Source organism: Setaria viridis, chromosome 9 (assembly GCF_005286985.2).
Source record: "Setaria viridis chromosome 9, Setaria_viridis_v4.0, whole genome shotgun sequence".
NCBI lineage: Eukaryota > Viridiplantae > Streptophyta > Magnoliopsida > Poales > Poaceae > Setaria > Setaria viridis.
The window spans coordinates 14,709,578-14,731,160 of NC_048271.2; the positions used below are offsets into that span (position 1 = coordinate 14,709,578).

Genomic DNA, 21,583 nt, shown 5'->3' on the forward strand with positions numbered 1-21,583 from the left:
ACCAAGACTTTGGCATACCAAGACTTTGGTAGACGACGACCAGTCACCGTCAAAGATCTCAAAGTCATGGTACAACAATGGGCAGACGAAAAAGATAAAGAGCGTGAGCGATTCGGCTCCCATCACAACCGCGGTCGCGACAACAATAACAACAGTCATGAACAAGACAGGAATCGAAATGTTGATACTCGAAACAACTATTCGGGTAATCCGAACCGCAAACGAAAACCCGACAATATTGTTAATACTATGACCAACTCAGGGAAGAAAGGATCTCGCAAACGCGATGAGGGACCCACCTTCACCGAGTTTCTCAAGAAGCAATGCCTATGGCACCCAAACAGCAAACATTCAGCAATAGATTGCTACAGCATGCGCCGAGTAATGCAAGATCTACCCGCACCACCACCTCCCGAAGAATATAGTTAGAAAAAGGATAAGGGCAAAAACAAAATCGATAAGGATGAAGAAGGCGAAGGAGATTTTCAGACCGCCTCCAAGACAGTCAATGTCATTTTTAGCGGAATCCCAGGTACCGCATCTAAACGGTCCAACAAGCTAGTACTCAGAGAAATTATGGCCATCGAGCCAGCAGCTCCCATACCACTCAAATGGTCTGAGGTACCCATAACCTTCAACAGAAAGGATCAATGGACAAACTTCTTAGAACAAGGCCGATTCCCTCTGGTACTTGACCCTATTGTTGCAGGCTCAAGATTGACCAAAGTACTCATTGACGGTGGAAGCGGACTCAACGTCATCTTTGCCAAAATATTAAGAAATATTTGCCTTGATATCATAGACATGCTCACTCCAACAAACTCAGTGTTTTACGGGATTGTCCCAGGAAATGCAGCCATACCACTAGGCTAAGTTGTCTTACCAGCAACTTTCGGCACTAAGGAACATTATCGAACCGAGTATATCAGATTCGAAGTCGCCGACTTTGAAACCTCTTACCATGCCATACTCGAAAGACCAGCCTTGGCTAAGTTTATGGCTATACCACATTACGTCTACTTGGTACTCAAGATGCCAAGACCCAAGGGAGAATTAATGCTACGAGGAGACCTAAGGCAATCATACGAATGCGACACCGAAGCTATTGAAATTGCAGCAACCTCTCAAGAACCAAGAAGCATGCAACAAGTTTTCTCGACTTCAAAGAAACTTAATCCCACAGAACTTGAAATCCTAGAAAATAAGATGGGATCAACAAAAGTCAAACCAGCAAGTGAGAAGGACTTCAAAACCGTTGATCTCCAAACTAGTGACCCATCCAAGATAGCTCTAATTGGAACAGGGTTAGACCCCAAATAGTAAACTACGCTCATTAGTTTTCTTTGGGCTAACCACGATATCTTCGCTCGGAAGCCAGCTAACATGCCCGGTGTGCCAAAGGAACTGATTGAGCATTCACTAAATGTTGATCCCAAGGCTACCCCGAAAAGACAACGTCTACGAAGGTTTGCTCAAGACAGAAGAGACGCAATAAAAAAAGAGCTAGCCAAACTACTCGCAGCAGGGTTCATCAAAGAAGTTTTTTAACCCTGATTGGTTAGCCAACCATGTACTCGTTCGCAAGAAGAACAACGAATGGAGGATGTGTGTTGACTACACAGATCTCAACAAATATTGCCCAAAGGATCCCTTTGGACTACCTAGGATCGACCAAGTGGTCGACTCCACAGTTGGGTGTGTGTTGCTCTGTTTTCTCGATTGCTACTCAAGCTATCATCAAATAAGCCTTAAAGAAGAAGATCAAGTCAAAACAGCTTTCATCACCCCGTTTGAAGTATTTTGCTGCAAGATAATGTCATTTGGGTTAAAAAATGCGGGTGCGACCTATCAGCGTGCTATACAGATGTGCTTCAAGAAGCAATTACACCGCAACATAGAAGCTTACATAGATGACTTAGTCGTCAAAACAAGAGACTTGGATGATCTAATCGCCGATTTAGAAGAAACTTTCTCAAGTCTACAAGCATTCCGATGTAAACTCAACCCTACTAAATGCGTTTTCGGTGTACCCTCCGAAAAACTACTCGGGTTCATCATCAACCACCGTGGCATTGAGGCCAACCCGGAGAAAATATCTGCCATCACAAATTTGCAAGCTCCAGCTGGCATTAAGGATGTGCAGAATCAATGGACAGAGGAGGCAGACAAAGCCTTGACACAACTCAAGGACTTCCTGTCAAAACCACCAATCTTCACTACTCCATCTACGAACGAAGACTTGCTCCTGTACATAGCTGCTACCACTCATATTGTCAGCACCGCAGTAGTAGTCGAACGAGCTGAACCAGGCTACGTTTACAAAGTCCAGAGACCTGTATACTTCATCAGTGAAGTACTCTCGGACTCCAAAACTCGATACCACCAATACAAAAACTGCTCTACGCAATCCTACTCACTTCACAGAAGCTACGACATTACTTTCAAGAACACAACATATCCGTCATCACCGACTTATCGCTCGACGAAATCCTTCAGAATAGGGATGCTATGGGTAGAATCTCCAAATGGGCAGTAGAGTTCGGGGCTCTATCTCTAGACTTCAAACCAAGAACAGCTATCAAATCTCAGGCTCTGGTCGACTTCATGGCTGAATGGAGGGAAAATCAAGTACCAACGCCAGTCGAACGGCCAGAACACTGGGTCATGTACTTCGACGGTTCCCTCAAGTTTGAAGGAGCCGGCGCAGGAGCACTCTTGATTTCTCCAAAAGGTGAACAACTCAAATAAGTTCTCCAAATCTTTTGGGAAGTCTCAAACAACGAAGTCGAGTACAAAGCACTACTACATGGTCTTCGTCTCGCAATCTCTCTCGGAATCAAATGACTGCTTGTATATGGCGACTCGCTGGTCGTCATTAACCAAGTCAGTGATGAATGGGATCGAAACAAGGAAAACATGGACATTTACTATAAAGAAGTTCGCAAACTAGAAAATAAGTTCTCAGGCTTGGAATTTCATCATATTGTCCGCGACAACAATGTAGCTGCTGACGTATTGTTAAAAATAGGCTCAACTCGTGCCGAAGTTCCAGCAGGAATTTTTGTACACGAGCTCCACAAGCCATCCATACCGAAACAAGTCATCCTAGCAATCACCAAACCTCCCGAAACCAGTTGAGAGGATGATAGGAGTTGACTGGAGATCACCGTTCATCGACTACATCAAAGATCACAAATTGCCATCCAACAAAAACCAAGCTGAGCAAATATCGCGATGAGGAAAAAGCTATGTTCTAGTCGGAGACAAGTTCTACAGAAGAAGCACATCATCAGGGATTCTCATGAAGTGTGTTACACGAGAAGAAGGCCAAGAAATCTTAGAAGAAATACACAAAGAAATCTGTGGTAACATGCCTCTTCGCGAACGATCGTGGGCAAAGCTTTCGGAGCAGGCTTTTACTAGCCTATGGCACTGGCCGACGCAAAATAGCTAGTCCGCAAATGCCAAGGCTGTCAGTTCTTCACTAAGCAACATCATGTCCCTACCTACAAACTCATCACGATACCTCCAACATGGCCTTTCGCTTGCTGGGGGCTTGATATGATAGGACCACTACCAACTATGCCAAGAGGGTTCAATCGAGTACTCGTAGCCATTGACAAATTCACCAAATGGATTGAAGCAAACCTGTTACTTACCCTAAGGCAGACCGAGTCCTCGACTTCCTGGACGAAATTGTACACCGCTACGGTTTCCCCAACGGTATCATCACCGACCTAGGTTCTAACTTCAACAACCATGAGTTCTAGGAATACTGCGAGAATAGCGGAATTGACGTATGATACGTATCCGTTGCTCACCCAAGGGCCAACGGCCAAGTCGAGCGTGCCAACGGCATGTTACTCGAAGCTCTCAAAAAAAGGTTGCACGACATCGGCAACACAAAAGGAGGCAAATGGCTCAAAGAACTACCCAATGTCCTTTGGGAACTACGCAATCAGCCATGTAGGTCTACATGATTCTCTCCCTATTTCCTTGTATATGGGTCAGAGGCTATCCTCCCTGCAGACGTCATGTGGCAGTCTCCTGCAGTCGAACAATATGACAAAGGAATAGCAGAAGAAACAAGATGCCTGGACCTCGATAGTCTGGAAGAAACAAAATGTGCAGCTCTAATACAGTCAGCTAGATATCTCGACGGGCTACGACGCTACCACGACCGCAACATTAAAGAGCGCTCCTTCAACTTGGGAGACATGGTCTTAAACGCATCCAGGACACATCAAGGCTGCCCAAGCTCAATTCGCCATGGAAAGGTCCAAACGTCATATCTGAGGTCATAGGACCTGGATTGTATCGACTACAAGATCTCTCAGGAGAAGAAATAGCAAACTCTTAGAACATAGAACATCTATGTCACTATTACCCATAGCAAACTACAAAATAAACACTCGGGTCTTCATGCGAGTTAATAACAAAATTGTTTGGCAAAATTCCCATCTTTGCCACTGACCCGGCTATCAACAGCCACTCGTGCTCTTTAGCTCTCCGAGCCCCAACGCTCCGACTGACTTGACTTCATCATAGCATCTTAGAGTTATCACAACTCGTCGGCTACGCACAGCCACTCGAGTACTTCAGCTCTGCGAGCTCTCATCCTCGAGTCGATCAAGACTCCAAATCATCACAGCCCGTAGAGGTACCCAAAGTTACTGAAGCTCCGGTTCGAGTTCTCAAACTTGCCTTCAAAAGACTAAAGCAGGCTTCACAAAGCCGCGACTACATCATTAGTCATTCTTTACTCAAAGCAAGACCGACACAATCATCGGACAACAACTCAAGATTGCATTCTTTGCATTGAATAATTTCCAAAGTTACATGCGACTACTCAACGGAGTCAGGGTACACAAAATTCAATACAACAGCACAGCAACGACTACAAGCAACTGCCTACTGGTAGTCTGCACAAAAGTTCCAGGCTTTTACTATATCACAAGGATACACAGGCCTAGCGACTACTAGAACACCAAGGTGTAAGCAGTGTCAAAAGGCAGGACCCGCACGCAAGGAAGCTGCACAGTACGCAGCCATATCCTGGTCCTCCTCCCTGACAACCCCATGAACTCCTTCACCGCCGCTCCCTCGACAGCGGCAACAATGAATCCCCAACGCAACATAAGCGAGAAGAAAAACCAAGACTGCTCCCTTGCTAGCTTCAGTGCGCCGTTCCACACTGCACGCCACACTTCCACCTCTGATCAGAGAGCCGGATAAAGACCGCGGCACTCATCACCCATCGCTCGCGAGTTCCAGTGTGAACTCAGCTGGATCACGAGCTGCAAGATTAGGCACGCGGCAAACCCTCCTACGAGGATTTTTCTAGCATCGTGGCTATCCCTACGAGCGCAAGAGTATGTGGAGGGAAGGAGACTCTAATCTACGAGGAATCTTCTAGCACCAAGGCACTCTTTGAAAGCTTTCTACAATAAAACAACAGCAATCTAAAGCAATCCATTGCTACACCAGAGAAGCATGACCTTGGTCGAGCCCCTAGTGGCTTATTTATAGCCAAGCGCCACAACCACCACCTACTCAAAAATTACTGCTCGCTCATGACGATTAGCCTGAAACGCTGACAAGGGTTAGCCAGGCGCTTTCTGACCCCACTCACGTGAAGGCATTCAACTGCAACAGACAAAAGCAAACAGTTCACCAGTGCACTCCTCGAAAGGTCAGAGTACTTTTAACAGCAACACCAATAATTGACGACCGCATCAGATACTACGACTACTCGAGTACTTGGACTTGTTCTTCCCGACTACAAAGTTTAGCCAAGATAAAAGATCATCGATCACAACTCAGACTTCAAATAAAATTCAGAGAATTGTTCTGAGTACTCCCAAAAAATTCTTGGCAGGTTACAACTCAAAAGTTCAATAAGACTAAGGCTCTTCTAAAGATACAAACTCGGACATCTTCGAAGCAATCGGCTTAGCCTCCTCAAGATACTGCACATAGGCATCCTCTGTGCAGTTCCGAGCAACTCCATCACCAGCTACCGTCAAATCTGCTCTCGAGTAATATGACTTGACCACCGCAAGGACTTGTTTGCAGACAACCTTACAGAGGCCAGCAACTTTACCCGAAGTAGCTCTCAGCCTTTCGACTAGTGAGCAAGGCCCAACATCATCTTCAAGCGGAGAGATGGCATTGACTACATCCTATGCAGCATTAGTCAACTCTTGGAGCTCGCCTTGTAGCCTCTCTATGGTCCTACCATGGTCCCTACAAGCCACCATCGCCATAGCAAGCATAACTTCATTTTGATTCTTCCTGTTCCTCTCATGCTCATATGCAGCCTGAGCCTCAGCCAGCGATGCCTGGAGATGGTCAGCCTCATCAGCTACCCGATCATGAGCATTTCTCCAATCAAGAAGTTGACTACTTGCAGCAGCCTCTTTTCTCTTGAGCTCTGTACCAAAATATTATAGATCAGAACCTACCACTATAGTCAAACATACTCAACAATCACGAGTACTCACCCTGATATTTCTTGTTCAAAGATTTATAGCGATTCTCCAATCGCTCCTGAAGGACTTCATGGTCACTTCGCTCTACTGTAAAAGACTTTGCAGCCTCCTCATGAACTCTCAAGGACTCTGTAAGTCGGCTACATTCTTACTCCAGTTGCGCCACTCGCTGCATGGTGTCATTACGCTCTTGAAGGGCCCAAGTATTTCTTTGGGCCCTGTCATACAGGTCCTGCAAGCAACTCAAAACAAGTCGTCAAGACTTGTCAAAACTCAATTAGTCAAAAGATAATAAGTTCACACACCTGAAAGCTCTGGATGGCTCTTCGAAACTCTGACTCCGACGGCAGCTCAAGTACTGGACCCTCAGTATTCTTAGCAATTTGAGGCTCCAGACTTTCACCCACAACATCCTCTGATAACAAAAACTCATGGGTCATTACAAGATACAAAAGACATCCACTTCAAAACACCTATACTCCATCAACATACCCGACGCGTCGACTTCAACCACTTTAGTCGCATCAACTAAAGCCAAGATACCACCAACAATCGTTGAAGACGGCACACCCCCAGAACTCGAGGGAACTGTTGGGACCTTCATCGAGCGGATAACTTCTTGAAGCATGGAGATAGTGGCACCAATACGACTTGTGTCTTCAACCTCAGGTGCGTTATCCATCGACAAATCGACTAAGGGACCAGAGAGTGTAGTCGGAAGACTAGCCTCGACCCCAGTGTCCACAGGAATGGTATCCTCAGCATCCCTGAGTCAAAAACAAGAGGTTATCACCCATTTTTCGGAAGTTCAAAAAATACAATCAAAAGAAAGATCACATAAAAACTCACCGAGATGATCGCGGTGGCAATCGCACATGTTTCTTCTCGGTAACTGCCGGTTGAGTACTCGGCACCACAGGAGCTGTCGGAGGCACGACCTCTACTTTTTCGCCGAGTCCTGGAAAAATCAAGGATGAAACTACGTACGAACAGACTACCAAAATAATCAAAGTACTCACCACTGGCGATAACATCAGACAACAAGGCACTAGCAGCAACCACCGGTGTCTTCACGACATCTGCCACCTCCGAAGACGTAACCCTGAAAACCTGCTCAGGGGCTATCAACTCGGGAGGCTGGCAATGCTGATGCTGCATGCTCGGAGGTTGCTGTTTCCGAGTTCACAAGCGGCACCCCCACAAGCAGCTCTTCAACAGCCACGATACTGACAACCGCGTCTTTGGCAACCGTGACTACTTCACCAGAAGTAGCCTTATCACTACCCTTGGTCAAGTCGTCGGCCATCCAAACTGACTAAAATCATCAACATTCTGCAAAGAAACATTTTTTCAAATACTTAAGTACACGACTACGTACCTTGGCACTCTGCGAACCCTCGAGGTCAAACTCGATGAAGAAATAGGCTGCACAGCAGCTTTCTTTCGAATTACTCGCCGTTTCTTGGCAGGAGGAGAAGGTTCATCATCAGTGTCAACAACAGCAATCTCCCTGCCCTCAGGCTGCGGCAAGAAGCCGAAAAGCACCCAAGACTGCAAACAAACAATTGTTACTTGAAGGTATTACCATACCTCGAAATACACAAATCAAGCAAAGGAACATACCTCTGTTGGTCCATACCAACTATCAAACTGACGAAGAACTCCTTTAAGCACTGGTACCTCTTGATAGTTCTTTAAAAACTTCCCCAACAACACCTCCACATTATCATCAGATATGTCATTAGGGGACATCCATGACGGGTCATCAAAACCTGAGTACTCCGAGCCTGAGCGAGCTCGTTGCTGCAAAGGTTGAACCCTCCATTTGAGAAAACTGGCGGCCACATTGATGCCAGTCAAGCCCAAAGACTTCAACTCGGCAAATCTGAGTCAGCAGGTCAGCAATTTCAGGGGTGTCCTCGGGCTCGCTCTCCTAGTTATTTGCATGCTTTGGAGCGTGACCGGTGACCACTGGCAAGACAGGATCATGATTCCCAACATAAAACCATCTTTTCTTCCGATCGCCATGAGAGTCATGCAAGACATACTCGAGATAAGCATTCGAGTTCCTCAGCTGAAACCCAGCCCCTCCAAAAATGTCTGTCCTAGTTACACTAGGCTGTGGCTTACAGCGAAACAACTTTCTAAAAAAGATCAAGACTAGGAGGGACACCTAGGTACACCTCACACAAGTGTACAAAGATAGCCATATGGAGCACACCATTGGGATTCAAGTGAACTAACTGAAGGTTGTAGTACCCGAGAATACCTCTGAAGAAGTCGGAGGTGGGCATTGTTAGTTCTCTCTCGACGAAATGTGCAAGCATGACCGTCTGCTTCGGGTGCTCCTCAAACTGCCACGCATTACCAAAGGCAGGCCTCCACTCAAGTTCGAACTTTGGTTGAAATAGCCTAGCATCGACCAAAGCCTGGACCGCTGGTTCCTTCATCACAGAGTGCTGCCAGGTGATCCCAGGCGGCGGCGGAGCAGTCTGGTTTGTCGGGTAACATTTCGACTCCGGCAGCGCAAGCTCTTTGCCTTTCTTGGATTTAGATCTCCCCTTACTGGTGGCCGCGACTTCTCCTTAGGTTTTCTCTGATTTCTTCCCCATCTTCTTGACGCGCATTAGTCAGTCTCGAAAAAGGTGAAGGAGGGAAGGATCGGTAGCAGATCTCACTCAAGGGCGAGGACAAGGCAACAATGGCGGTGGCGGCGCCGGGGAGAGCGGCGGCTCTAGGATGCGCGGGAAAGGAGCGCAAAAAACAGATCTAAACGATGCACTGATAATTACCACTGGCTCCCTTGTTATATCTCCATCACCTCCGGATTCCAAGCGTCAATCAAGCAACGGTCAGATATAAATCAGATTTACCACCATAATTTCCAACGGATACTCTAACCAAAGGTTTGACCACTTCATCAACTACAAATAATCGTCTAAGTGCTCAGGGGCTGCGGATACCGTACCCGATGGATAAAGTTTTCTTTTTTTTTTCTGAAAGACTACTAAAGATTAGAGCAAAATCACAGGATTGATCCTCAGTCTGATTCTTCGATTCAACCTAAGGCTCGGGGGCTACTTCATATGGAGTGCGATTGTCATCGCACTACCATATAAAAAGTCTTAAGGAAAAGGTTACTCGAAAGGATGCTGAGAGTACCTTCCAGTCGCGAAGAACTCAAAAGGATCGGCCACGTCTACAACTCAGAAAGCACCAAGGAGAACTCAGGCAACATCCTCAAGTACCCGGAGCTTTCCTCTCGACTACAAAGTACTCGGGGGCTTGTCAGGCGTACATCCCCAAGCCCACGAGTAGGCCTTGTACGACCCATTCAGGGACGTACTCGGACAAAGATCAAGATATGGAAGGCTACACTGCTGGGTAACGTAGCCTCCACATACCTTCGAAGACTAATCGGAATAGATAAGGAAACTACTCTACCGATTAGGAGTAGAATTTTGTAACCATGTTCGACTAGGACTCCACCCTGTAACCTTGCTTCCCCGACTATATAAGGACGGGCAGAGATCCCTTCAGAAAAAACAGCTAAGAAGTTCAATACAATCAACACACAGGACGTAGGGTATTACGCGATCTAGCGGCCTGAACCTATCTAAATCGTGTTCCTTGCGTCACCATCGACTCCTTGATTCTCGACGACACCCACTGTATAAAAGACTACCTAGGGTACCCCTAGGCGGGTTGCCAGTCTAAAACACCGAGACGAGCCAAACTAATAGAAGTGTTACGAAAGAAATGAAAAATGAATCTGATATTAAATTAGAAATATAAGTGTAAAGGAATGAAAAATAAATTCCGATATCAAATAAGGAAAAAAGAATTTCAATGTCAAAGGGAGGTAAAATTTTATAGTGTTTTATCCGTTGCGATATAAGGAATTTTCTCCTAGCTGTTCGATTTCCTTCCTCAACATTCCTTCTCCCTTCACCCACTCCACCTAACAACTGCGGCGAAGTTTTAGCGCCAGCGAAGAGGCCGCGGGCGGGAGGATCCTGAGAGCGAGCGAGGCAATCCGCGTCCTTCTCTCCCCCGCAGCGGGTGTCCATGCTATTGATGACGGCGGCCGTCGCAGATGGCCACCAAGCGAGCCTATAAGCTACGTATCCTGTAAATTGCCGGTTTAGGAATTCTGGATCGGAATTTTCCAAATCGGATAGCTCTTGCCTGCTTGTTTCAATCGGTGTAGCGCTAGGTTTCGGTTGGGTTGTGTACTTGGGTTCGCTCGCAGTGATCGAATTCGTGCCTGCTTCTGGGTGACTGGGTCTCGGGTTGTTCTGGTGTTCACTGTTCATGTTGGTTTTGTACTTTTGTTCTTGCAACTTGCGAGCCTGTGATTTGAGGAGTTGCGATGGCAGCTAGGAACCTATTCAAGACCATCCGAGCTGCCTTGCTATTGCTACTTGTGAAGTTGGGGATAGAATGAAATTTCAAAACAGTATCGTGAAGTTTCAGACCTAGAATAATACAGTTTTCTGCATAAGATCAAAGCTAAACTAATTTCGGTGGTCTGGGTTAGCCAGAGACAGGAGCCTTGTTCTATTGTCTGCCAGGAAAATGTGACTTCCGTGCTCTGTAATTTGGCATTTGTCTGATGGGTTGTACCAGTTGCTGTAAACGGTATCATGCTGTATGTTCTGATTCCTCACACCTATCAAATGAAAGTTGGGTAGATCGATTCAGAATGTCATACTTGTTATCCTATCCATCGAGAACTTAGGTCCTAGGTGCTAGCACGGAATGAATGGTTCAGGCGTTCAGCTATTGACTTAAGATTATGACACTTATGTGTTGTACTGTTGGAAGAAGTAGGTGGTAGCATAGCATGGACAGTGAGTTGGGAAGATCAGTTCAGGATGTCCAGATGTCATACTTGTTATTTGTTTCCATTGAGAACTTAGGTCTTATGTGCTTGCATGGAATGAATGGTTCAGCTACAGAAATAAAATCATGACACCACTAAAATAATTTTGTGGTAGGATGTAATCGTCTATATATCTTGTTTCTTTGATAATGATCAGAGGAGTTTGTTGCGCATGCTTCCAATGTGAATTGTGCCAAATTTGGGAGGCGGACATCAAGGATCCTCATCACTGGTGGGGAGGATCTGAAGGTCAATCTTTGGGCTGTAGGGAAACCCAGTGCCCTCCTGGTAATTTCCTATAGGATACTCTTCTGGTTCGTGTGTAATGTCATTCTTGCTTTTTTGGCAGTCAACTATCTACTTCAAGTGATTGTCATTGTACATTGCAGAGCCTATCAGGCCTTACAAGTCCAGTTGAGTCAGTGAGCTTTGACTCTTCTGAACTTACCATAGGTGCTGGTGCTGCAAGTGGAACAATAAAAATATGGGATGTTGAGGAGGCAAAAGGTATGACCAGTATTGATGCTTGGTGCATTTTGCATTGAAAACATAAACTGCAATTGTGTTATGCAATTATCTCTGTTTTGATTGAGTATTGTGCACAATGCGCAGTTGTCCGAACTTTCACTGGGCACAGATCGAATTGTGCATCGCTTGATTTCCATCCTTTTGGAGAATTTTTGGCCTCTGGGTCTTCAGACACAAACATGAAAATATGGGATATACGAAAAAAGAGATGCATTCACACATACAAGGGCCATACCCGGCTAATTGATGTGCTTAAATTTACTCCAGATGGTCGATGGATTGTTTCTGGAGGGGCTGATAACTCAGTGAAGGTAAAAATTGTGAGCATGTACATTAAATATAATGCAAAGTTTTCCAAAATCATAGCACCGAAAATTCAAGGTGTGCTCACAGCCTGGCTGTTGTCAACAAGATGGACAATCTCATACTATTATTAACAGAAAATATAGCTCATATTTCCTGATCACTGAAACTGTGTTTAAAATACCTTGCTAGATCTGGGATTTGACGGCTGGAAAACTCTTGCATGACTTTAGTCTTCATGAAGGTCCAGTCAACTGCTTAGATTTTCACCCCCATGAGTTCTTATTGGCTACAGGTTAGTCTTCATGAATTTCCCTAGGATGACAATTTCTCCATTTTTTTCTAATAGAAACTTTTTATTTTTTATTGTGGACTTGTTAGTCCCTCATGCTTCTTATTTGTACATCATCTGGATATCCAAGTGACATATTCCGTGCTGTTCTTTTCAAAACTTTTGCAGGTTCAACTGATAAGACTCTTAAATTTTGGGATCTTGAGACTTTTGAGTTGATTGGTTCTTCTGGACCTGAGGTACCATATATCTATATATAATGACTAGTAAATTTGTTCATGTCCCAAATTCAAGCTATCCAATGTTCAAATTATGAATCAGCATAGCTCTTGAACCTAAGGTTATATAGTCACCTAGGAAAGCTATCTGCCTATCTCTTGAAGGTTGCAATTTTAACAAGTTGTATTTAAGCACTAGGTGATTTGATCATGTGCTTGGATTAAATGAAATATATTCAAACTAAGATCTACCGTTATGAATTTTTAAACTACTATGAATCATTTTAAGCATTGGTTTGTCTACCCAAATATGATCTTAGAAGGATTCAAGAAACACATAAAGTTAGCATGTAGCACCAGTTTTTTTGTATGTCTGGGGTCATGAAATAGTACCAATTGCCAAACAGAAGCGACCAATAATGCAGCATGCCAGACATACAAAGAATTTTCGAGGTGAAGTAGCTAATATTAAGCTTATGTAATTTAATAATTTCTTTGTGAAACAACTTTTTTAAATTTGAGGTTTCCTAAAATAGGTATATTGGTTGTAGTTTTTTTAATCTTCTGTAGATTGTCCGCAGGCCAAATAGGGGTACATAACCACACTTGCTGTATTTGATTTTAGTGCAGAAGAAGCTAATTTTTCTGTCCTGCCTTGTCTCTTTTCTTGGATATAATTAACCTTTTACAGCTTAATGCAGAACAGCCGAGAATACTTTGAGCCGGTATGGTTTCTCATCATCAATTTCTTCATACCATCATATGTCTTGGATTCGTGTGTGGAAATGGATGAGAGTGCTTGTTGGAAACAAAGCACATGATCCGTAATCAGATAATCGATTGCTTAATGGCAGCTGTCCTCGATTTTCAGGCTAGTATAGTTCGTTCTATGAAATTCAACAGTGATGGTAAAACACTTTTTTGTGGATTACATCAAAGCTTAAAGGTAGATGCCCTACTGATTTATCATGCCCTCATTTCATTCTTAAGGAGATAACAGTGGAAGAAAGGTCATTACATATTATCACTTTGCTTGTAGGTTCTTTCCTGGGAACCCATCATATGTCATGATGTGGTTGATGTAGGCTGGTCCACATTGGCCGATCTAACTGTTGATGAAGGAAAGCTTCTTGGTTGCTCATATAACCAAAACTGTGTTGGTGTGTGGGTTGTGGATTTGATGGTATGAAGTGTTATGCATAGTACTATGTAATTAGGGATTGAGTTGTTTCTTCCTGACATGGTACTTAAATAAATTTTCAGAAACATGAGCCATATGCTGATAGTTGTGCTGGATCACACTTAAATGGAACTGTAGATAGGCTAATTGAATCAGATAATAGCATACCATCAGTGTTTGGTAGACTATCAGTTTCCAGAAGCCCAGGTACTTAAAGCAGCTACCACATTTCTTACAACGTATCTGTGTTATCTCTGCACTCTAAAAGCGGATATAATTTTGTGCTTCTTGAAACAGCCAATGAAACTAGTTCGGATACTCTGCTTGAACGCTCAATGTCTGCTTCAAAAGAAATTCCTGTCTCCTCTTCTTCTGTGGTAAGGAAGAGATTGGCAAAGCCACCTGGAGAAAAGGATCTCTGGCTCACGAGATCTGATTCTGCACCTCTGCTTTCTCCTAGAGTTAGATTGAACCCAAATTTCGTTGATGACCTGAAGAGACAGCCAGCCACTGTTGTACCAGCAGCTCCCATGTATAAATCAATGTCCCACATTTCAGGGTATGGCGGTAAGGAATCATCTTTCATACCTGTTCTTGCCCCAAGGCATAGCTCAAAGGGGAATGCTGATCCCATTCTCAATGAAGCTGCCACAGGTGAGTTACCAGTTATTGAGCCTCAAAATATAGAAAAAGTAGGTTTATCTGCTAATCATGGCAAAGAAAGTGGCAAGTTGGTACCTATAACTGATTCAAGGAGGTCAAGGATGGTTGACGAAAGTGGCTGCAGAAGAATCACTGATGATGTAAGATATAAGAAAATAATCCCAGAAAGTTATTTGAGAGCTAATCCAGATATTGACTATACAAGGAGGGCTCAAGAAAGCCCAAAAGACCGTGAGCATATATTTCTGTCAAAGCCTATTAGTTCACAGAGGAAATTTATAAGAGAATCTTCAGGTGCTGGGGACAATAGCCGTTCTGGTTCAGTATGCACTGAAAAAATTGAGTCTAATGAAGCTGGTAGCTGGTACGGCGTGTCTTGTTTTGACAAATGGAATTCTGATGCTGCATGGAATCCAGAATTTGCCGACATTGACAGAAATGGAGTGATTGGAACGAGCAAATGGAGGGAATCAAGTGAAAGGCACGCTGTTAGACATCGTAAGTCTAAGTCATTTAGCAACCTAGCATTGTTCTTTTGGTTTCAGCCTCCTCCATAATTATAACCAAAGCTGTGGTTGGAACAGGACCTTACTCTTCTCATTATGATAGCATCCAGTGTGAACCAACATTATATGGCTCGGTATGTTTACTTGCGACATTGTGTCATTTGGACGTCAATGTTGGTTTAGTTGATATGTACACATAATGCTCCCTGTCTTACTATTTTCTGTAGAGGCTGCACCCTTCACTTCCTGGAAAACTTATTGGTTCAGCTAGTGATGAAGATGATATGTATGGTCTAATGGAAAACCATCAAGATTTTATTCATGTAATGAAGTCTCGGCTAACAAAACTAGAGGTATAAAGAGGTCCAGAATAAGATCTACTGAGTACTTATCAAGAATTCATTTTCTGGTGAGACAATCATTTTATATATATTGAGTAATGGTAGTTACTATGTGATATACTGATGTTTGCAGGTGGTTTATCGGTGTTGGCAAAGAAATGATATAAAGGGATCTATTGATGCTACATGGAGAATATTGGATTTTGCTGTCTGTACTCTCGACTACCCTCTTTGTTGTAGTTCCATGCATTACAATCTCTGACATCTACTCTTCTAGGTCACTACTGGTGTAATTAATGCTCTAATGGAGAATAGTAACTGTATCAGTTTAGATATTTGCGCTTCTATTTTGCGGCTTTCCTCCAGTCTTCTTGAAAGCAAATATGACTGGTAATTTCTCATATTTCCTCTTAATTTATGCAATATTAGAATTGTGGGATTATTTAGATTTAACCTTACTATTGTACATTTTCTGATTATTTGAGTTCAAACTGACTAAATGCTTTGTGGAGAGTTGGACCTTGTGATGTAAGGAGAATCTGACTATAACCACCTCCCTTTCTGAAAGGGTTGGAACTCTGAATACACCAATATGACATAATATTCATGGTTCAGGCTTTAGTCAAATTGTATTCTTGGCTATGACCACTTGTGTAAAATTCTGCATCGCTAGTATCTAATATTTGCGCAATTATGTTTTTTCTTTCAATTCACTTGAGTCATGGGTCCCATGGTTCCATGCATTAGTCTTTGGATTGCAACCAATCGGTTTAGCTATTATGTAAGGGTCCAAACTTGTACCTGTTCTAAAAAAGAATGCTGATCCTGACATGGCTCCCTTTACTGATGGTAGCACCAATGGCATCATTTATCGGTGCATACAATGGATTGTGCAATCTCTAACTGACGTTCCACAGTTTTAAATTTTGTTTTTCACAGTTTGTATATGGTGCCAGTAGTATGGAAAATGACTGCCAATATAAACAATTACATGTTAGAAAAGTGAAAGCTCACGGTTAATCGATGTGCTTTGACATTTTCGATGCAGGCATGTGAACATTGCCTTGGGGATGATTCTCAGTCTTGTTAAGAGCTTTGGTGCCACTATTTCTTCAGCTTTGTCAGCTACGCCGCCTGTTGGTGTAGACCTTGAGGCAGAGCAGAGGTATTTTCCTCATTTCATCTCATTGAAATGGATCCTGCTTCTTGCTCATATCATGTGTACACAATGGACTTGCTTCATTAGCGCATATCTTGCTAGGTTGGAGCGGTGCAGTCTATGTTTCCAAGAGCTGAAGAAGGTAAACGCCAGCCTCAAGTCGCTGACAAGGTAAACTTCAATGGCACTGAGTATCCCACGAAATCCCTAAACAGCATCCAGTTCAATCGACTGAAATAATTGATGCCTCCGGGCATCCCTTCGCAGGCGGCAAGGCGAGGTTGGGAGATCAGCTCAGGAGCTCTCCATTTTTCTTCAGGATATCTTGCAACTGTCAAGCATGTAAACAGCGACCGTACAACAAGTCGCAAAATTTTCAACCCCCTGCCTTTTTTTCCTTTGGTCATAAAAGATATAGGTACACAGGATGAGCAACTATAACAGACGAAATATATTAGAAATTACACACGGGTGTAGAAAATCAAAGGTGTCACAGTTAGATATAGCAGAGAATTTTTTTGGTGGGAACAAAGTAGGATATAGCAGAGTGAAGCTTCTAAGTTTTATCTTTCTCCCCTCCCTTTCTACAATATATAGAGAATTCAGAGGTTCTACATCTGTACATTCTTTTCAACTTGCATATTGGCAATTTGCTAGAGTTTTTCTTTCCATTTTGTCTTGTTGGTTAGCTGAGCAATTCCGTACTCTACTATCGACTTTGTGTTACCATATGTGCAGTTAGGCATAGCTGTAGACAAATTTCGTTGTGATTATTGTGCCGTGAAGAGGTTCCATAAACCTTCCATTGCTGTCTCTGGTTCGCAGCCATCAGTATCCTGTACAGAATACGTTCATAGTAATATCATACATATGCTGAACACTTCTTGGACAGCACGGCCAGCCCGTGGGCCGCGGGCCGTAAGCGGCAGCTCACACGCGGGCCGGATCCGTCGGGTGCGGGAGCGGACAGCACGGCTGCACGGGAACGAGCAAGCGGAACACCGGAAGCAGAGCCAATGTTAGTACCGTACCGCCAAGCCAAGGACGCGCAGACCAAGTTATAAACTGAGCCGCGGAGACGATACTGTCTCTTTGGAGACATCCGATAAAATTGGAACGATACAGAGAAGATTAGCATGGCCCCTGCGCAAGGATGACACGCACAAATCGAGAAATGGTCTAAATTTTTTTGAGATTTCTGCTCTGGTCCTTTCACCTTTTCAGATATGCCCTGGCGCGTTCGATTTGCCCCTTTTAGGTTTATCGCTCTCTTGCGGTTAGGTCCCTAGCGCAGTACATCACAATCTTTTCATCCACACGGCCTGTAATCGAGAAATGGTCCAAATTTTTTTGAGATTTCTGCTCTGGTCCTTTCACCTTTTCAGATATGCCCTGGCGCGTTCGATTTGCCCCTTTTAGGTTTATCGCTCTCTTGCGGTTAGGTCCCTAGCGCAGTACATCACAATCTTTTCATCCACACGGCCTGTATTAAAGTGATTTATGCGCGTCAGTCCCTTAGCACTTGTATTTTCCACCTTGAATCTTTTATTTTGCTACGTTCAAGTCCTTGGGGGCGTTATGCGTTCTCAGTTCTCACACGTTAGAAATTGTGCACAAACGGGCATGTACTGTACGTGCTCTGCTCAGTTCAGCAACATTTAAGCAAATTGAGCCCTTTGTTGTTTTATTATTTTATTTACACAATCACCTTGCTGCCTTGTTTTTGGCATGTACTGTACGCGGCGAAACATGCAACTAAACTGAAGTACCCCAAACAATGGGCAGATCAGCGTGCAGACATTGGATCACATTACCATTAGCCGCAAGTTGAAACTTCTATCACAGCATCATTTTGTTTTAAAATAGCAGTATTTCACTGACTGTACAATGGCACACAGTAAACAATCCAGAACTAAATTTTCAGAAATTGCAAACATTTCATTCAAACAGGACCAGTTATAGCATAATACAAGCTTCTATCCACCAACAGCTGGGCAGGCACCGAGGGGATAGAACTGAGCCATCCAATTCTCATAAGTTACATGCCAAAACGACAAACTTACAATTTTCTCAGCAGGGATTAATATGCAATTTTGGCAATATAACCTTAAGTTCGTCCAAAAAACATCAAGTCCTGTTAAAAGATTGCTGTGAGCCTGATGGAGGCTGTGTAGGTGGAGGTGGGGGAAGTGACATCTGCATTTGCATTTGCATTTGCATTTGCATAGGCATCTGTGCTAGAACACCCCTTCCATCGCCTCGATCTGACATGCCTGGATTCATGGAGCCATCTGGAATGCCCCCAAAACCAGCCTGCATGAAGGCCATACCGCCACCACCCTGAGGATCACCTGCACCATCAGCCATTCCCTGCCCAAGGGCCATTGACTGAAATGGACCACCCATCAGTCCCATAGCCCATGGGCGCTGAAGCCCCTCAGGGAAGCTCATAGGACCGCCTGGAGGTTGAACGCCTGACATGGAACCTTGGTCTGACCCAGTATCTTGTAGTCGCATCTGGAACGGGGCAGCAAAATACTGGGGGTTTCCATCTTGCTGGAGAGGGTAATTGAATGGCGCATTGGGGATCATAGGCTGATTCATATTCATGGGCATCATAAAGTTTGCCTGATGAGGAGGAATTGGTGGAAACATAAAGGGTGCATTAGCCATCAATTGTTGCTTGTCCTGAGTACTATGGTCTGGTTCTTGGCGAAGTGGAGTTGCCGCACCAGGGCTCTCCTGGCGTGACTGAGAAGCCCAGTTGTAGCGGTCAAATCCTTGAGGTGGGTTGTTCTCGGCCTGAGTGTCCCCTGATGGATACGAGTGGCGACCATGGAATGATGGCGGTTTTGAAAGCATTGGAGGCCTTAGTGGGGTTTGCTCCCTGGACTGGTGGTAACGGGAGCGTTCTTCACGATCTTGCATGTGAGGAGTTGAAGTGGGTGAAACGCCTGGCCTTGGAGGAGCTCGTGCAGTAGACATTTCAGGCATTTGAGATTGTCTTTGAGTATCCCCTGCAGAAGCACGGGAGATGTTAGGAGCATCTGACTCGTTACGTTCTTCCTTCTCTACATTAGTTTGTAGGAGGTTAGCATGGGCTTCAGGCACATGAGACTCAAAATCTGCTTTCTTAAGGAAAGATTTGAGACACATCGGTGCAGCACAGATAAAAATCCCTTCCATCATTTTCACACTCTGTATCTTCTGAATACGCTCATCACATCTGCAGCAGAACAGAAGTTTCAAATTGACAGACTTAGACCAAGCTAAACTCTATAAGAGACACAGCAGCTATCCATATTAATTAAGGATTGAAAGCACAACATTCCCAGGAAATTGCCTGCACTATATTTGATTATGTGGTCAATGGTACAGGTATAGGATATGTCAATTTGTAACCAATATTCATATCTATCAGTTCTAATATACAGAACATCTCATATGTGTGCATGGCAATAACTAGAAACGATTTTAACAGTACTGCACCATTGCAAGCATATGCACATAAATTGTAATATCTTAAGAAAAGCAACATCACAATCAGTCCATATAACAAACAAATTTACTAGAGCAAGCTCTATCATTTTTTGTAGATAAAGCACTGAACTACTGCATGTTACCCTAACCGTGAAGGTGTGAACTACTGAGTAAAACAAAATACCATGAATGTGAGAATGAGACAAGAGCAAGTTAGGAAAAGTTTAGGAGTTAGAATGCTTACAGATAGCAGCTGGAATCACTTCTTGCACAGGTTAAACAAAAAGCATGTTCACAAGGGATCTGAAACCAAAAAAAATAAGTCACTACACTACTATAGGGCCCAACTTCATATATTAGAAAAGGAACTATGAATTGAATGGCCACATGTAAGCAGTTATTCGGGGAACAGGTAGAAACACAGGGACATAAAATACGGAATATTGAAACATAACAGTAAACAAGGTTGTTTGACTTGCTTACGAAGTACTTCAGAAAAAAAAAGGCAAACAAACTAGATATAACTAATTCAAGCTTAAAAAATCACACCAACAACCGATACCAAAAGCTTATTTCCTGGTGCAAATATATGAATAGTTCATCTAACATTATATAAATTAGGCTAATGTAAGTATCAACTAAAAGCAAACTGTGTGTGATCCGTTAAGCAAATAGATGCACTAGCACTGTAAGAGGACAGCAATACTGCCTTCATTCAATCCAATACAGCTTAAAACTAGGACAGTAAATCTTAGCTTCCCTTGTCTGCCTTCCCAATTAGATCCTACAAATGTATTTGGTGTTTTGGTCCAACTCTCAGAATCCTAAAACCCTAAAAAAGGAGCATAACGCAAAGACAATGTACATCTGCTGCTCCATTTTTTACAGTTATGTTACCGACAGAGGAAGATTAGAGCTAGTGGCGTCCCTGTGTTAATTGCTAAACCACAAAATTTGCTGACTCCGTGATAAATGGGAAATGGCTACAGCGTCACACGCTGTTGAGTAAACCTGTAATTTAGCTTAGCAGCAATACGTGCGGCTGAAGTTCGCGGTTTCATAGCCGCTTCAGAAACAGAAAAAAAAACGCTAGGGTTTACGAGTTCGTACGAGGCGGCCGTAGATGGCGATGGGGAATTCGCAGCGGGAGCAGATGTGGACGCGCTCCCCGAGCGGGCGGCGGGAGCGGCGTCCGATGGCGCGCGCGGCCGCGGCGGCGGAGGTCGTGACGGCGCCGAGGCTCTTCGCGACGGGGAGGTCCGCTATGATCAGGTGGTCGGGGCACGCAACGGTGACCGACTCCGGGACGCCGCCGCCCAGCGCCGCAGCCACCCCCGCCGCGGCGGAGGCGCCACCCGCGGCTGCCGCGCCGGTGGCGGCGGCGCCGGAGTCCGACGAGCCGATCTTGCTCAGGCGAATCTGCAGCATCGCTAGGGTTTCTTTTTTTTCCCCCACGCTTCTCGGGTGGGTTTTTTTGGTGGGTTTATTTGCTCGTTTGGATGTGGACTCAGCCACTCGGGAGGCCGGCCCATTAATC

At 44.2% G+C, this 21,583-nt stretch overlaps 2 protein-coding genes and 1 non-coding gene across 7 annotated transcripts; 2 read left to right on the top strand and 1 right to left on the bottom strand.

Annotated features, from left to right (window-relative positions):
* The first annotated feature begins 10,400 nt into the window (after positions 1-10,400).
* LOC117837798 (katanin p80 WD40 repeat-containing subunit B1 homolog KTN80.4) lies at positions 10,401-17,237 on the top strand. 5 transcript variants are annotated; one of them, XM_034717566.2, is made up of 19 exons: positions 10,401-10,615; positions 11,534-11,664; positions 11,766-11,883; positions 11,989-12,215; positions 12,400-12,502; positions 12,668-12,738; positions 13,419-13,442; positions 13,589-13,663; positions 13,757-13,900; positions 13,981-14,104; positions 14,195-14,464; positions 14,543-15,058; positions 15,145-15,200; positions 15,294-15,419; positions 15,541-15,615; positions 15,685-15,797; positions 16,456-16,572; positions 16,654-16,737; positions 16,834-17,237. In XM_034717566.2, the coding sequence occupies exons 1-19, from the start codon at positions 10,588-10,590 to the stop codon at positions 16,910-16,912; spliced, it is 2,481 nt and encodes an 826-aa protein (XP_034573457.1). In that variant the 5' UTR covers positions 10,401-10,587; the 3' UTR covers positions 16,913-17,237. The 5 variants fall into 5 exon arrangements, with proteins under 5 accessions (XP_034573457.1, XP_034573459.1, XP_034573455.1 ...); XM_034717568.2 differs by having other exon boundaries at positions 12,172-12,215; positions 14,195-15,058; XM_034717564.2 differs by having other exon boundaries at positions 10,402-10,615; positions 14,195-15,058.
* Positions 17,238-17,652: 415 nt separating this feature from the next.
* On the top strand, positions 17,653-17,755 carry LOC117841213 (U6 spliceosomal RNA). Its single transcript, XR_004637236.1, has one exon. It is a non-coding gene; the product is annotated as a U6 spliceosomal RNA (small nuclear RNA).
* Positions 17,756-18,479: 724 nt separating this feature from the next.
* Positions 18,480-21,511, bottom strand: LOC117840267 (E3 ubiquitin-protein ligase HAKAI homolog). The gene is made up of 3 exons (XM_034720748.2): positions 21,157-21,511; positions 20,291-20,349; positions 18,480-19,792 (listed from the first exon to the last, which is right to left on the bottom strand). Exons 1-3 carry the CDS (start codon positions 21,472-21,474, stop codon positions 18,694-18,696), a joined length of 1,476 nt encoding a protein of 491 aa, XP_034576639.1. The 5' UTR covers positions 21,475-21,511; the 3' UTR covers positions 18,480-18,693.
* Between the last annotated feature and the right edge of the window lie 72 nt (positions 21,512-21,583).

What these genes read in the sequence shown, in the direction of transcription:
- LOC117840267 (XM_034720748.2), bottom strand. Translation starts at nt 21,474, where the DNA reads ATGCTGCAGATTCGCCTGAGCAAGATCGGCTCGTCGGACTCCGGCGCC. An exon ending in TCGCCATCTACGGCCGCCTC is followed by an intron (nt 20,350 to 21,156) that starts GTACGAACTCGT and finishes TTTTGGTTTCAG; the next exon opens with ATCCCTTGTGAACATGCTTT. An exon ending in AGTGATTCCAGCTGCTATCT is followed by an intron (nt 19,793 to 20,290) that starts GTAAGCATTCTA and finishes GTTCTGCTGCAG; the next exon opens with ATGTGATGAGCGTATTCAGA.
- LOC117837798 (XM_034717564.2), top strand. Translation starts at nt 10,588, where the DNA reads ATGGCCACCAAGCGAGCCTATAAGCTAC. An exon ending in ATCAGTTTCCAGAAGCCCAG is followed by an intron (nt 14,105 to 14,194) that starts GTACTTAAAGCA and finishes TTCTTGAAACAG; the next exon opens with CCAATGAAACTAGTTCGGAT. An exon ending in CTTGAAAGCAAATATGACTG is followed by an intron (nt 15,798 to 16,455) that starts GTAATTTCTCAT and finishes TTTTCGATGCAG; the next exon opens with GCATGTGAACATTGCCTTGG.